This window comes from Mastigoproctus giganteus, chromosome 9 (genome assembly GCF_048544385.1).
Source record: "Mastigoproctus giganteus isolate SK-2022 chromosome 9, ASM4854438v1, whole genome shotgun sequence".
NCBI classification, from domain to species: Eukaryota; Metazoa; Arthropoda; class Arachnida; order Uropygi; family Thelyphonidae; genus Mastigoproctus; species Mastigoproctus giganteus.
Genome location: NC_143583.1, coordinates 113,210,129 through 113,225,137, shown reverse-complemented (window position 1 = coordinate 113,225,137; position 15,009 = coordinate 113,210,129). Strand labels below are relative to the sequence as shown.

At 36.5% G+C, this 15,009-nt stretch overlaps 1 protein-coding gene across 1 annotated transcript in view; it reads right to left on the bottom strand.

Annotated features, from left to right (window-relative positions):
• Mau2 (Mau2 sister chromatid cohesion factor) overlaps nucleotides 1-15,009 on the bottom strand; it is a 289,027-nt gene that overhangs the window by 142,941 nt on the left and 131,077 nt on the right. Inside the window, exon 8 of the mRNA XM_090380613.1 lies at nucleotides 8,847-8,920. Coding sequence (XP_090236739.1) covers nucleotides 8,847-8,920 — 74 coding nt within the window. The remainder of the gene's footprint in view (nucleotides 1-8,846; nucleotides 8,921-15,009) is intronic.

Sequence of the window (15,009 nt, the reverse complement as noted above, 5' to 3'; positions counted from 1 at the left end):
ATAATATTAGTAAGCTTGTTGCAAGGGGATGCAATGTAAAATGAATGAATGCAAAAGAATTGAGTGAAAGTGCTGTGATAGAGTGAAATTGAAATTGTGGTGTAAGATAAAGAATATGAAGTTATGGTGACAGAGAGAGTGATCCAGTAAGGAAGCAAAAGAAAGAGAGCGAATGAAAATTTTGGTAAAAAAGAGTGAATGAAGGTATGAATGTAACTGAGAATATGAGAAAGCATTGTTTAAATATATAGCTTTAGAATATACACACCAGCACAAATGAATTTAGCTACTAATAACATCAATATCATTGCATATCTCCTTACCAATCAAAACATGTGACCTGAGACTGCACCTAAATTTTTTTTTTTTTTTTTTTTTTTTTTATGAGAACCCCAAACACGAGAGGTATTAGAACCTATAGTACTTAGTACCGTGCTTGGGTTGGAGGTTGAGAAGACGAAAGAAGATATTTGTTGATATTGGACTTGAACTTCTGTAGATTGTAATTTTCAGGAAATACGTATGAAGGAAGGTTGTTCCAGAAAACAGCAGTTGAATGAATAAATGAGGAAGATGAAAAGTTGGTTCTGTGAGTTTGAAGTTGGACAGTAAATGGATGTTGGCTGGTGGCGGCACGTGTTCGGACTGTTTTGAAAGAGAGAGCGGGAATTATAGAAGCCAATTCAGAAGAACAGTGCCCATGGAAGTATCTGTAGAAGAGGCATGCAGCAGAAACAGTGCGTCTATGAGAAAGCGAGTGCAGAGACTCTGTTAGAGATGAATCGTTAATTAACCTAACTGCCCTCTTCTGAATGGAATCAAGAAGCCTGAGAGAGGTTTTGGGGGCACCACCCCAGATGTGGGAACAATATTCCATGGCAGGGCGGATTTGCGATTTATACAGAGTGAGCAGCTGTTTGGAAGAAAAGTAACGCCTAGAGCGAAAGAGAAAACCAAGTTTTTTAGATGAAGAGGAAGCAATATTTGTAATGTGCTTGTGCCAAGAGAGATTAGAAGTCAGGGTAATCCCCAAAAGAGATATATCATTTTGCCTAGAAATCGGAGTGTCACTAAAGATAAGCATAGGAGCAGAAGAATCCTTTTTGCGAGATATAAGACAAGACTGAGTTTTAGAAGGGTTGAAATCAACTAAGTTGTCTTTGCCCCACTGGAGAATTACCTGAAGATTGGCATTTAAGGAATTGGCAGCAGATTTTCGAGAACTTGAAGCTGATTGAGCTGGACAAGGTTTCTCAAAATGGAAAGTTGAATGCAATGTGCTATCATCGGCAAAACTATGGATAGGATTTCCAGTCAATGGAAGAAGGTCATTGATATTCAAGAGGAAAAGAGTGGGGGAAAGAACTGAACCTTGGGGGACACCGGCATTAGTGGAGAAATTAGAAGACAGACAGCCATCTACCATCACCCTCAGTGAGCGATCAGAGAGAAAACTGGATAACCAATTACTAAAAACAGTTGGCAAACCATAAGATGGAAGCTGAATAGTAATAGTAATGAGGTGCCTGAGGATGCAGTGCAGAGAAAATGGAACTGAATATGTGATAAGTGAAACAAATGCTTGAAAGAATGAATGGAAGCATGGGTGTAAGTGAGAATGTATGGGGGGGGACATATAATTGAACCAAAAAAAAAGTATGATATAAAATGTAAGAAAAAAGCATAAAATCAGAATGAATGCATGAAGTGTGAATGAAAGGTATGAGTGAAACAAAATGAATCTTTCCTACCCCCCCATGACTGGTGGGCAAGTGGGCCATTTATGGTCCCATGCCACCTAGGCAGACACCATGGTGTGGCTACCTAGTCAGCATGGTGTGGGATAGTGTCCAAAAATGGAACTCCAACATTTTCCTATGATCTTTTGTTCCTACTGCTTGTGGTGGTTGTTATCTCACTTCTCCACCCTGGGTGGCACCATCTTCCCTTTGCCTGTTGGGTAATCCCCACTGCCAACTATCAACTCTTACACCCAGGTCAGGATGGGCAACCTGACCTGGCATGTCTCCCCTTTCATCCAAGTGGGTGCCTTCACTACTGGCCCCTCTTTCTCTCTACCACTTTAATCCCCTAACACTTGCCATCTCCCCACTATTCCTTTCTAAGTATCACTTTTTTTTTTTCTTTTTCTTTTTTTTACTGGACTCTTCCAGTCTGTAGCCTTGGCTACCACAGGGTTCGCCCCGCCAGTGCTTTAAACCCCCTACTACCCGGCTTGCCTGTTCATGGCACTGTACAGTAAACTAGAGGTTTATGTGTGTAAACACAGGCCCCTAGGCTAAGAGGTGGAATGAACAACACAAACCATAAATCAGGCCTGATCAGAGTTTGTATTCATTACATTGCTTGATGCAGAGTTTGGGGGGGGAATCCCCCAGAGCCGCATTACAATTAACACTATATACACCTTGTAAATTATTCCTTAAGAACAGTTTTTTTTAATCTACCAATTTGAAAGTATTTTTTTTCTCTGACTGAAGTGAAACAAATGCTTGAAAAAATGAATGGAAGCATGGGCGTAAGTGAGAATGTATGGGGGGGGGACATATAATTGAACCAAAAAAAAAGTATGATATAAAATGTAAGAAAAAAGCATAAAATCAGAATGAATGCATGAAGTGTGAATGAAAGGTATGAGTGCAACAAAATGAATCTTAAGCACATTCATTGATACTCTCTCTCTCTCTCTCTCTCTCTCTCTCTCTCTGAGATTGGACAAGTACATATAGCAGCATAACGAAAGACTTACAGGATGTTATTTGCACATTTGGAAATTACATGTTTAGCATAGCTAACTAATCTCTATTTTGGTTTCGGTGTTTTGGTGTTAAATATACTATATTCCTACTGTAAGCTCACAAGTAATATTACTTGTGAGCTTACAGTAGGAGTTATGCATGCACAAACTCTTGGTGATTCAGTCTCAATTACAGCACTCAAGTTATATATACTGTACAATGATACCATACTATAAACTGTAGAATGGTGAATTTTCATTATAGCCCAATAATTTTCATTTCAAAGATGTTTGACTGTAGTTGGTTTCAGTAGGCTTTTTAAAGCAGACAATTTTTACAAATCACAGAACTCAATTCAGACTTCAAATTTCATTGTAAGTGCATTTCAAATCATCCATACTAAAAGATATACATACAAAACCCCATATCATCAGTGAATGACTTCCAAATATGTGACATTTCAAATAATCCAATATCAAATTAATGAGAATATACTTTAGCAGCAAGACAAATGGCACCCATCAATAAAACAGCCAGCTAAACTAATAAAAAAACATAAAAAGAAAAAATTAACACCAAAACTTGTCAGTCTCCAGTTTTGCCTTATTTCTTTTGGGATGTCTTTCCAGTGCGACATATTTTTTCCTTAATTCCGGCTGACGAAGCAGTTTCATAGCACTATAATACTTTGTCAATGAACCAGAACTAATCAAGCATGTAACCTATTCAGTTTTAATTAATTTAAGCTATTTAGCCACTACAGATTATCCCAAAAGCATAAATAATATGCTTAAAATTATAATTTCCAATCAGTCGGTAAATATATAATTTTCAACACATACAGAAAAATGTTAATTTATAAAATTATTATCTTGTATATCAATGTGGCCTTCATTTCATATATTAGTAATTCTCCAAGCACTGTTGTGCTAAAGCATCTAAGACATAAATATAGATGATTTTATTACATATCAGAGCATAATTTTCTGCCAAATGTTTTCCTAACAATAATAACCTACCTCCAAATTAAGAATAAAAAAAAATTTTTAACTGTTAAAATAATACTTAATACAACATTCACATTATCTACATTTATCTACATGATAATATTTAATAATGACATATTTCTAAAAATCATGTTAATCAGCATCTAAAAATTCTCAAAATATCTAAAAAATAATAACCGATTCACATAAGAATTATAATGTGCAACCTTTTTAAATGTACACTCATGCTCGCTGAATGCTGGGGATGCATCCTATGAATGCCAACAGTCATTCAACTGTTGGCTTCATAGTGAATACGGAGAATTAGACATTAGAGGGGATTAGCATTAGTAGAGGCACATGATGCAAGAAGGAAAGCTTATAACAGCATCAGCCAAAAAAAAAAAAAAAAAAAACCCATTAGTGGATTAGTGAAGTGGAGTAGGATTACAGAGACTTGAATACTGTTTTTAAATAATTTATTTAGTATATTGTAAAGTTTATTTTGATATAAGTTTTTTTTTCCAGTAAGTTTGATTTTTATAATATTATACATATAATTTTTTGAAAGTTACTTTCATTGATATTTAATAAATTTTACAATGGTTATTACAAGGTCTGCCTTGAACACTTCGTCAGAGGGCATCTTGACATACAGAAATAGCTGATGGTGATTTCCGGGTGAGTTGTGATTCATAGCTCATGTGGTGATTCTTTTCTTTGTCACCATTGTACAGAGCGTACCGATTTTAAGTTAAAATTTGGTACACTGCTAGAACAATTTGAGTCACTGAAAAACGGGTGCTTGCCCTTGAGAATAATGTAACTGGGAGCTTGTCAGGGACTCAAGACTCTAGTAACCTACCAAGTGATGCATTTCCGATTCGGGCCTCAGAATAGAATAACAAAATGCAAACTACTCTGGTTCAAAAGGACTTATTTCTATTAGGAGACTTCATTGTCGGGGAAACAGGAAATATTTTTTGTAATAAGGATAGGTGGACTAGAACCAGGGTATGTCTGCCAGGAAAAAAAAGGATCACGCCAAAGAATTAGGTCACAATGTCTATATGTCTGCAATTCTGCCCTGACATGATAGGAGGGATCATATGTTGAAAGCCTTGAAAGACTCGAAGGACTTTGCAAGGCTTTTGGGGGGAAAATTTTTATCAGTTTGGCCTGCACTTGTAGGCAGAAGGAATCTGTTTTGTAAATACGGGATACATTTAAACAAAGGTGGTGCAAGGGTTTTTCCCAGTATTATTGAGGATACATTAAAGGTTCAGGGAAACTGCTAGTTTGGGGGAGAACAAGAGTAATATAGATACGCATTTATCTGATAACATTGGTCAAAGTAATGCTTGCACATACCTCAAAAGTTCTTGTTTGTTACTGTAACAGAACATATTAGCAAGATGTTCTGAGGGCAGGAACGTTTCAAATGAATGGGTAGCTAATGCCAGGGAAGCAAGCTTAAATAACTTTAAGGGGTGTGTCAGGGTAGTTAACTATACAAGAACACTAAGTTTTAATTGTTTATACAGTAATGTCAGAAGTGTCGTCAATAAAATGAGTGAATTCGAACTGCTGGTTAGGACAAGTAACACTGACATAATAGGGCTTACAGCCAAGTGGTACCACCTGGAGATAGGAGATGTTGTTGTTGTTATTTGGTTTTTAGGAGCATTAGCAACTAAGGCCATATTGCTCCGGTGCGGTGGTCATTCCCTGACTTTTCCGCATGCTCCGTATTTGGTGGTGACGGGCTCGAACCCCGGTCTAATCAAGAAGCGTGTGCTACCACTGCTGCTCCTTCCCACCTGGCTACGGAGGCGCCTGATAGGAGATGATAAGTTTCAGTACAGTATGTATAATGTATTTAAGAAGGATGGTACAGATAGAACGAGTGGTGGGGTCATGCTTCTTATCAAATGCAGCCTGAGCATGACAAAAACTTTCTCGGATTCAGACATTTCACATGCTACTATAGAATCTGTATGGTGTAAGATAGTTGGAAGCAAAGGTATAATGTTGTTATTTGGTTTTTTAGGAGCATTAGCAACTAAGGCCATGTTGCTCCGGGGATATGTGGTGGTCATTTCCTGACCTTTCCGCATCCTCCGTATCTGGTGGTCACAGGTTCGAACCCCGGTTTAATCAAGAAGCGTGTGGTATGCACTGCTGCTCCTGCCCACCTGGCTACGCAGGCACCCAAAGGTATAATGAGAGTGGGAGTAATCTACAGGCCAGGTTATTGTGAATATTATGATGATAGCCTCTACATGCAAATGGAATGGGCAAGTAAGCATGAATGTCTTATTATGGGCAATTTTAATTTGTCTGTAATTGACTGGAGCAAATGGGAAGGAAACTCTACATGAGGGAGAAAAATTTTTAAATCAACTAGATGATTTTTATTTGTACCAACATGTCAGGGAAAGTACTAGGGAAAAGGATAATCTAGACCCACGAACCAGATGACATAATAGGGCTGACAGCACAGGAACCAGTAGCAGGAAGTATGGTAATCATGGAGTTCTACAGTGGACAGTGGAGAGAGAGAGAGAGAGAGAGAGAGAGAGAGAGAGAGAGAGCGAGCAGTAGTTAAAGGCAAAGAAATATGTTATAATTTCAGAAAAGGAAATTACTATGCCTTAAGATACTACATGGCTTCTATTAACTGGGTAGACATCACACAGAGAACGAATACAATTGAATTATGGTACACTTTAAAAAATTAATCACAGAAGCCTTGCATGCGTATATACCATTAAAAAATACTTCACAAGGAAGATCCCAAATTGGTCGAATAATAAAGTTGCCAGATTACTTGAGCAGAAAAAGATGGCATGGAAAAATTACAGAGCAATAAAAAGTAAATAAGTCTATAACAGCTACAAAGTGATCTGTAATAGTGCCACAGAAAAGGTTAGGCTGGCAAAGGCAGATTATGAGAAATCGCTGGCAAAAAAGAGTAAAGAGTGGGGATAAGGAGTTCTTTACATATATAAATGCAAAGAAGATAAGGGCAAACCAGATCAGACCCTTATAATGGATAGTATTAGTTACTGCATGATGTTGCAGATGAACTACAGTTACTTTGCATCTATATTTACAGAAGAAAAACCCTCTGTGTCAAACAGAAATTATGGGAGAGAAGTTTAAAAATATGTAATTAATGATATTGAAATTTCACATGATTATTTAATGAAAAAACTTTTGAGCCTATAGGCCAGTAAGACTCCTGAGATTGTGGCATATACCCTATAATCTTAAGGGAGGCAGCAAGTAACTGCATTGAACCACTGAGGCTATTATGACAGCATCACTGTCATAATTAGCCTCAATAGTTCAATTGGCAATTGAACCATTGAGGAAAAGTGCCAATTTATCTCCAATACATAAGGCCAATTCTTAAGAGTGAAGCGGGAAATTACCAACTGGTCAGTTTAACTTCAGCAGTAGGGAAAATCATGGAGGCAATGATCAAGGGTGGAATTCAGGATCATTTAGATAGAAATGGAATTCTGAAAGATACTCAGTGTGGTTTTGTAAAGGGCAAATCGTGTTTAACAAATCTGGTTAGCTATTTTGACAGGGTCATTCAGGAGCTGGATTTAGGGAATAATTTCAACATTGTTTATTAGGATTTCAGCAAAGCATTTGACTCAGTCCCACTGAGCAGTTACTTTATAAGCTGGAACAGGTTAGTACTGCATGGAAAATCCTTTGGTGGATAGCAGGATAGCTTCAGGGCAGGAGATAGAGGGTTGTGATAAATGGTTATTCCTCAGATTGGTTTGATGAAAGAAGTGGGGTTCCCCGAGGATCGGTATTAGGACCACTGTTTGTTTTTGATTTTCACAAATGACATCGATGAAAGGATAGAGGACGAGATGTCTAAATTTGCAGATGATGTAAAGATTGGTAGAGTAGTTAATGATCACCACCAAGCAGTTTCTTCAGAGTGATCTAGATATACTTCAGGGATGGTCAGAAAAATGGCAGCTATGCTTTAATCCAACAAAGTGGAACTTGAGGAACAGTAACCCCAAAATAACTTATACACTTGGTGGAGTTTAACTAAAGCTAGTAGTAGAAGAGAGGGACTTGAGTGTTACGATACAGTCAGAAATGAAGTTCTCTGAGCATTGTAGACAGGTTGCAAGGAAGGCCCATGGTGAGGATAGACTTCAAATATGTGGGTTGCAGAGCTTGGAAACTAGGAACCTTAGAGGAGACTTGATTGAGGTGTTTAAGGCTCTGAGAGGCATAAGTAAAATGAATGAGGATGAAGTTTTCACGGTTATAAATGATTCTAGAACTAGGAGCCATAAATTCAAGTTATGGGATAAGATGTTTAGACTGGATTGCAGGAAGTTTTATTTTAGCCAGTGAGTTATAAATTACTGGAATAAGTTACCAACATGGGTGGTAGTGGCTGACAGTTTGGGGCAATTCAAAGGTCAGCTGGATAGTTACCTACAGGAGGAGGGAAGCGCATAGGTTGTCTACTTCCCTTTCCTTTATTAATTATTTATTTTTTTAAATTTTCTTCTTATTATTTTATTTATTTATTTTTTTTTTTTTTTGGATGGTGCAGCATAAGTCAAAGGCTTCCTTGTACCATGTGGCCATTGCTAATACTAATACTAAATTAACTTCATGTGTAGGATGCATACATGTTTTAAATGAAGTAGGTAAATAGTGATTTATCACCTGTTATGCTGACTGGTGCATATAATTCAAAATTCAACAGTTGATTTAAATTTTCTTCCCTGTTGAAAGCAAACCAGCTTTAAACAAGGAATGGGAATAGTAATCAAATTAAATATTGCTTTACACTTAAGAACACAGTTTTATATACTTTGATTTTTCTAGGCTAGGGTACTCCTATTTGCATGTGCATTTTTTTTATGATTAATTCTGACAATTTTTCAGAATTAAATAAATTACTAATCTTTCGTTATTTACAGCCTTAGCCATTTCTGTGCATTGATTTTTGGTGAATGGTAATTAAATGAATAAGCTTTATCAAATATCAAATTTATCATATCTGTTAATGTTTGGTGGGAGATAATAATAGTAAACAATCACTTACTAAATATACTAAGACACACATATGTTCCTTAGGCATCCACTGAAACATATCCCCAGGATTGGCTGGTATTACTTCTGTAATAATATATTGATTTCTTTATACAACAAAACTAAAACTTTATTATTACCTCAATTTCAATCACACTTACTTAAAAATTTTGGCCTTTATCTAAATTAGATAAAGGCCAAAATCTGGTTGTCATTGCAATAATGACAACCAGACAGCAAAAAAATTCACCAAATAATTTAATAATTCATATATGGTTACCAAACAATTAGGATATTTCATAATGCCCTCAGTTTCACGAGGACTTCATTCAACTATAACGTTTCTAAATATTGAAACTGTAAATAGAGGGGAAACAAAGTTAATCTTTTCTTCTCTCTACTTACCTATTGGAGTCACATCATCCACTAGTACTACAATTATGAGATAGAAGAAACAAAGTATCGATAAACATGAACTAAGTATCAATATCAAATATAAAGATGCACTATAAACTTTTCACTAGGACAATCACATGGAGAAATATTTAAAATGTATTCTGTCATATATTAATGTACTCTAGGCCAGCTTTTTAAAATTTTTTTTAGCAGTGGAATCTTGCAAATCTAAATCTACCACAGACCCCTAATATCTTTAAACAGTAACAATTAACAATAAATTAAAAATAGTAATAGCCATATACTAATTAAATAAAAATCAATGATAAAAAAATTTAACTGTACATTTGCAGAACTCTGGGATCCCTTTGTGGAACCCCAGGGTCTCATGGAACACACCTTTCAAAACCACTGCACTAGACAGTTCTGAAACTCGATATTTCTTAATTCACATTAAAATATTATAAGCATATTTCAAAATCACCATCTGAGACTTTTTTGCCTCTTTCATTAAAATACAAAAACTGAGATTGCAAAATCATCACCTCCCTCCCCCCCTACCCCCATTAAAATAAATATCACAGAACCCTAAGATTCTAAATAACACACTATGGAAATCTAGAATCTAGACAACTAAACTGAGAAAGATGAAATTTCATTCAAGCATAAAAACAGTATGTCAATGCATTCTGGAAAGCAGTTCAGCATTAAATATAAAATAAATAGAAAGTAAAAACCAGGGAAAACTTTTCATAAGTTAAAGTGTTCATGCTTAAACAAGGATTGTACAGCAAAACTGAATTTGTTTATCAATTTGTACCTAGAAAAATATATAAAATGACAGTCCTGACAAGTCAAAAGGTAAATAATATGGAAAGCAACCTGAAAGATTCCATTAACTTTTTTTTTTTTTTTTCAATGAAATCCCCAAACACGAGAGGTAAGAACCCATAGTACTTAGTACCGTGCCTGGGTTGGAGGTTCAGAAGAAGAGAGAAGATATTTCTTCACATTAGACTTGAACTTCTGTAGACTGTAATTTTCAAGAAAGACATATGAAGGAAGGTTGTTCCAGAAAATGGCAGTTGAATGAATAAACGAGGAAGATGAAAAGTTGGCTCTGTGAGTTTGAAGTTAGACAGTAAATGGATGTTGGCTGGTGGCGGCACGTGTTCGGACTGTTTTGAAAGAGAGAGCGGGAATTATAGAAGCCAATTCAGAAGAACAGTCTCCATGGAAGTATCTGTATAAAGGGCATGCAGCAGAAACAGTACGTCTATGAGACAGCAAGTGAAGAGAGACTGTTAGAGATGAGTCATTAATAAACCTAACTGCCCTCTTCTGAATGTAATCTAGAAGTCTGAGAGAAGTTTGGGGGACACCGCCCCAGATGTGGGAACAAATTTCCGTGGTAGGGCGGATTTGCGATTTGTAGAGTAAACAGCTGTTTGGAAGAAAAGTAACGGCGAGAGCGATAGAGAAAACCAAGTTTTTTAGATGCAGAGGAAGCAATATTTGTAATGTGCTTGTGCCAAGAGAGATTAGAAGTCAGAGTAATCCCCAAAAGAGATATATAAACTTGCCTAGAAATCGGAGTGTTACCAAAGATAAGCATAGGAGCAGAAGAATCCTTTTGCGAGATATAAGAAAATACTGAATTTTAGATTTCAACTAAGTTGTCTTTGCCCACTGGAGAATTTACTGGAGATTGGCATTTAAGGAATTGGTAGTGGATATTCGAGAAGTTGAAGATGATTGAGCAGAGAAAGGTTTCTCAAAATGGAAAGTGGAATGCAATGAGCTATCATCGGCAAAACTATGGATAGGGTTTCCAGTCAATGGAAGAAGGTCATTAATATACAAGAGGAAAAGAGTGTGGGAAAGAACTGAACCTTGGGGGACACCAGCATTAGTGGAGAAGTTAGAAGTCAGAGAGCCATCTACCATCACCTTAAGTGAGTGATCAGAAAGAAAACTGGATAACCAATTACAAAAAACAGTTGGCAAACCATAAGATGGAGGCTTGTTTAGAAGACCTTAATGCCAAACACGACTTAAAGCCTTTGAGATGTCAAGAGCAACTGCTTGTGTTTCATCGAACTTTTCCTTTGAATTTGTCCATAAATGGGTAACTTAAGCCAGAATATCACCATTGGATCGACACTGACATAATCCATACTGGCGATCATTGAAAGTTCCTGGACCAAACTAAATTTTAATTTAAAATATGACAAGTTAACTACATTCAATAAGTTCCGAAGAGATAAAATTACAAAGTTTTCTTATATTAATAAATTATTAGATTCTATACAGGTTTCCTTACAGAGGTCACCTGATACTTCTGACAGTGAATAGGGTGTTACCATGCATGGTATTGACAGCTTCATATTATTACTACTATGGTGTAAACTGTTGTTGCTGTTGTTGTTATTTGGTTTTTAGGAGCATTAGCAACTAAGGCCATATTGCTCTGGGTTATATGCGGTGGTCATTCCCTGACCTTTCCACATACTTCATATTTGGGGGATCACTGGCTCGAACCCGGGTCTAATCAAGAAGCGTGTGCTACGAACTGCTGCTCCTGCTCAACTGGCTACGGAGGCACCTGGTGTAAACTATGTTACAATTAATTGTCAAGGAAATATTATTCCCACAGAGAACAAACCATTTCTGCATAACATAAGACAAGAAATTGTTGTTTTTGGTGCATAAACCACTTTGGTCATTAGCATACCAGATAGATCGGGGGTTTTTTTTTTTTTTTTTTTTTTTGTTTATTAGTCTATTATTTTGGGTGTGTTCCTGGACCAATGTGCATATATACTGTGCAGCTGAAAAAAACAAAAACCAAACAATGTCATCAGTGGTAGTATTCACTGTATGCTAAGGGTCCTCCATGATAGTATAGTGGACTACTTGTCATTTGCTTTGAGAGGTCTGGGTTTGAGTTTCATTGAAGACTGGAAGAAGTTTTAAAGTCCTCTTCAATCAAGGCTGTAGTTAGCCAATATCAAGTGGAGAGAGCGGGGTTCACCTGTCAGTTATACCAGATTTTTCAGCTCGAATCACATGCAAATTGGCCAACCAACACATCTCTACAGGCATAATCCATTCATATGACTATGGGTCATGTCAGGGGATTGTTAAAATAATAATTATTACTTATTACATGCTTAGGTGTACTTGTTTGCAAGAGGACCAGATGATTTGACCCAGGAGCGTAGGCATCTCCCCCACCTCACTCTCATTACATAATACTATAAAGGTATACTATTAAATTAAATCTTTCTCTCCAAAAGTTAAGACAAATATTATAACTAATACTGCATATAAAATTTGAAATTTTATCACCGAAATGTAAATATCAAATTACTCAAACCCATTTCATTCAAAGCTGCAAAATATTGGACTCTTCAATATTAAATTAACAATGTTTTCCTGTAGCTGCCTTTCTGAGTGGGCTCATCACATGCCAATTATTCTTTAATAAAATAAGGTTCAAAAAATTGAGACATAAATACTCAAATTTTTGGTGAATACTGTAATAACTGAATCACTAAAGTGGATTAAATTAAATTCTTCTGGATCCTGCCTCAAAAATAATAACTTAAAAAAATGAAAGTTTTCTTAAGTCATTCAGAAAAAATTTATAATGGCATATAAATTTTCATACAGATCACTTTATTTATAATGGGAGAATATTAGTAAGAAAGACTATTCTAAACACTTGACTGAATAACCTCATTTACAATTAGCTTTCCTATTCCACCAAATCCCTTCCCAATTACATAGTTGATTTTTACTCTATAAAACAGTCTAAACAGGCCCTTAACACATTCACTGCCGATCACGTGCCAGCGCGTGATGTCACAGCAGTATTGAAGAGCCAATCATGCACAGGCGCGGAATGTGGCATCATTACCCAGTAGCCAATCACGCATGGGATTTGTCAGAAGTTAGTATGAAGTTCTCAACTTCAGTTAGCATTGTGTTTCTGCTGTGAATAGTTGTTTCGGCGTCAAGTAAAGGGTCTAAACTATATGTAGTTGTATGTGGTGTTGAACATTTTGTTACGTGACGTGCAGAAAAGCCTTGTAATATGAGTTGTGCAGATGATAGTTTAGCAGGCCCATTGCACCCAAAAAGAAGAAAAGTGCAATATAAAAAATCCCTTACAGATGAAGAAATTGCAAAAATGTTGGAAGAGTTATCTGATGTATATCTCAGTGACGTCAGTTACGACGATGACGAAGATTTTATCCCTCCAAAGGACGCTTTGGATTCGGAAAGTGTATATGAAGAAGATATTGTGGAAGAGGTTACACTTCCACAGCAGGATTCCGGTGAGTTGGAAAACGTCATGTGGGAAAAGGACATAACATCGATGAAACAGTTTCATTTTACAAAATCCGAGTCTTTGCTGCAACCCGTGTCAGGTGATAATCCTATAGATTACTTTCGTCATTTATTGACCGACAATATCTTGGATGAAATAATTACACAAACAAATGTTTATGCTCGTGAAATACTTCTTACCTGAGAAAATAAAGAACATTCTCGAATAAATGTATGGAAGGACACCACTAGAGATGAAATGCTGGTATTTTTTGGATTGATTTTACATATGGGAACCATTCGACTGAACCGCATACAAGATTATTGGAAAACAGATAAACTGTTCAGATTAGATGTGTTCGCAGATAACATGAGCAGGAATCGTTTCTTATTATTACTGCAGGCCTTGTATTTTGCAAAAAATCCAGAAAAGAAAGAGGTATGTCCACGGGATCACCTATATAAAATTCGAAAAATGGTGAATCTGTTCAATGCACGAATGTCGGAAATATATTATCCAGGACGTGAGATTAGCTTAGATGAGTCTATGATATTGTGGCGTGGAAGGCTTGTTTTTGGCGTTTGTTTTGAATGTACATGCCAGTACATTCAAAACAAACGCCATAAGTATGGCATCAAGTTATATATGATCACAATGCCTACTGGCATGGTTATCAAATTTCAAGTATATACCAGTATTTTGGATGATTCTGGTGGAAAAGGACACAAACAAAAAGTCATCATGAATTTACTTGATGGGATGTTAGATGTCGGGCATAGCATATTCATGGACAATTATTACAATAGCTATGAACTCGCTAAGTGTCTCGCTGACAGAAACCCATTGTACTGGGACAATCAGAAGTAATAGGAAAACATTTCCGAAACAGGTTCAAGGAAAAAAAACCGAAGAAAGGGGAAACTTTATCATGGTGTGCCCATGGTGTAATGATTGCTAAGTGGAAGGACAGAAGAGATGTCAGTTACATATCTACAGAATACCAAAATGATATGGTGGAAATGCAGAACAAACGAGGCGAACTGAAATCAAAACCACTGCCTATAATTGAATATAATAGGTTTATGTCAGGCATTGACAAGTAAGATCAAATGCTTGCCTATTATCCTTGCGAAAGGAAAACCATTAGGTGGCCTACAAAAATATTTATGCATATTTTGCAACTAATAATGATGAATGCACACCATATCTATACTAAATATTCACATAACAAGATGCAACTTTATGTTGTTGTTGTGGGGGTTTTATAGCACATAAGCTGCTTTGGCTATAATGTGCCATGCAACTTTATGACTTCCGTTTCTCAGTGATCAGATCTTTATTGAAACTGCCATCTGATCTCCCTCATACTGTGCATGATGTACCTGAACTGGAACATGTGCTCAAACTGCGGGAAGAAAGAAAAGGTGGAAAGATATTGAGGAAG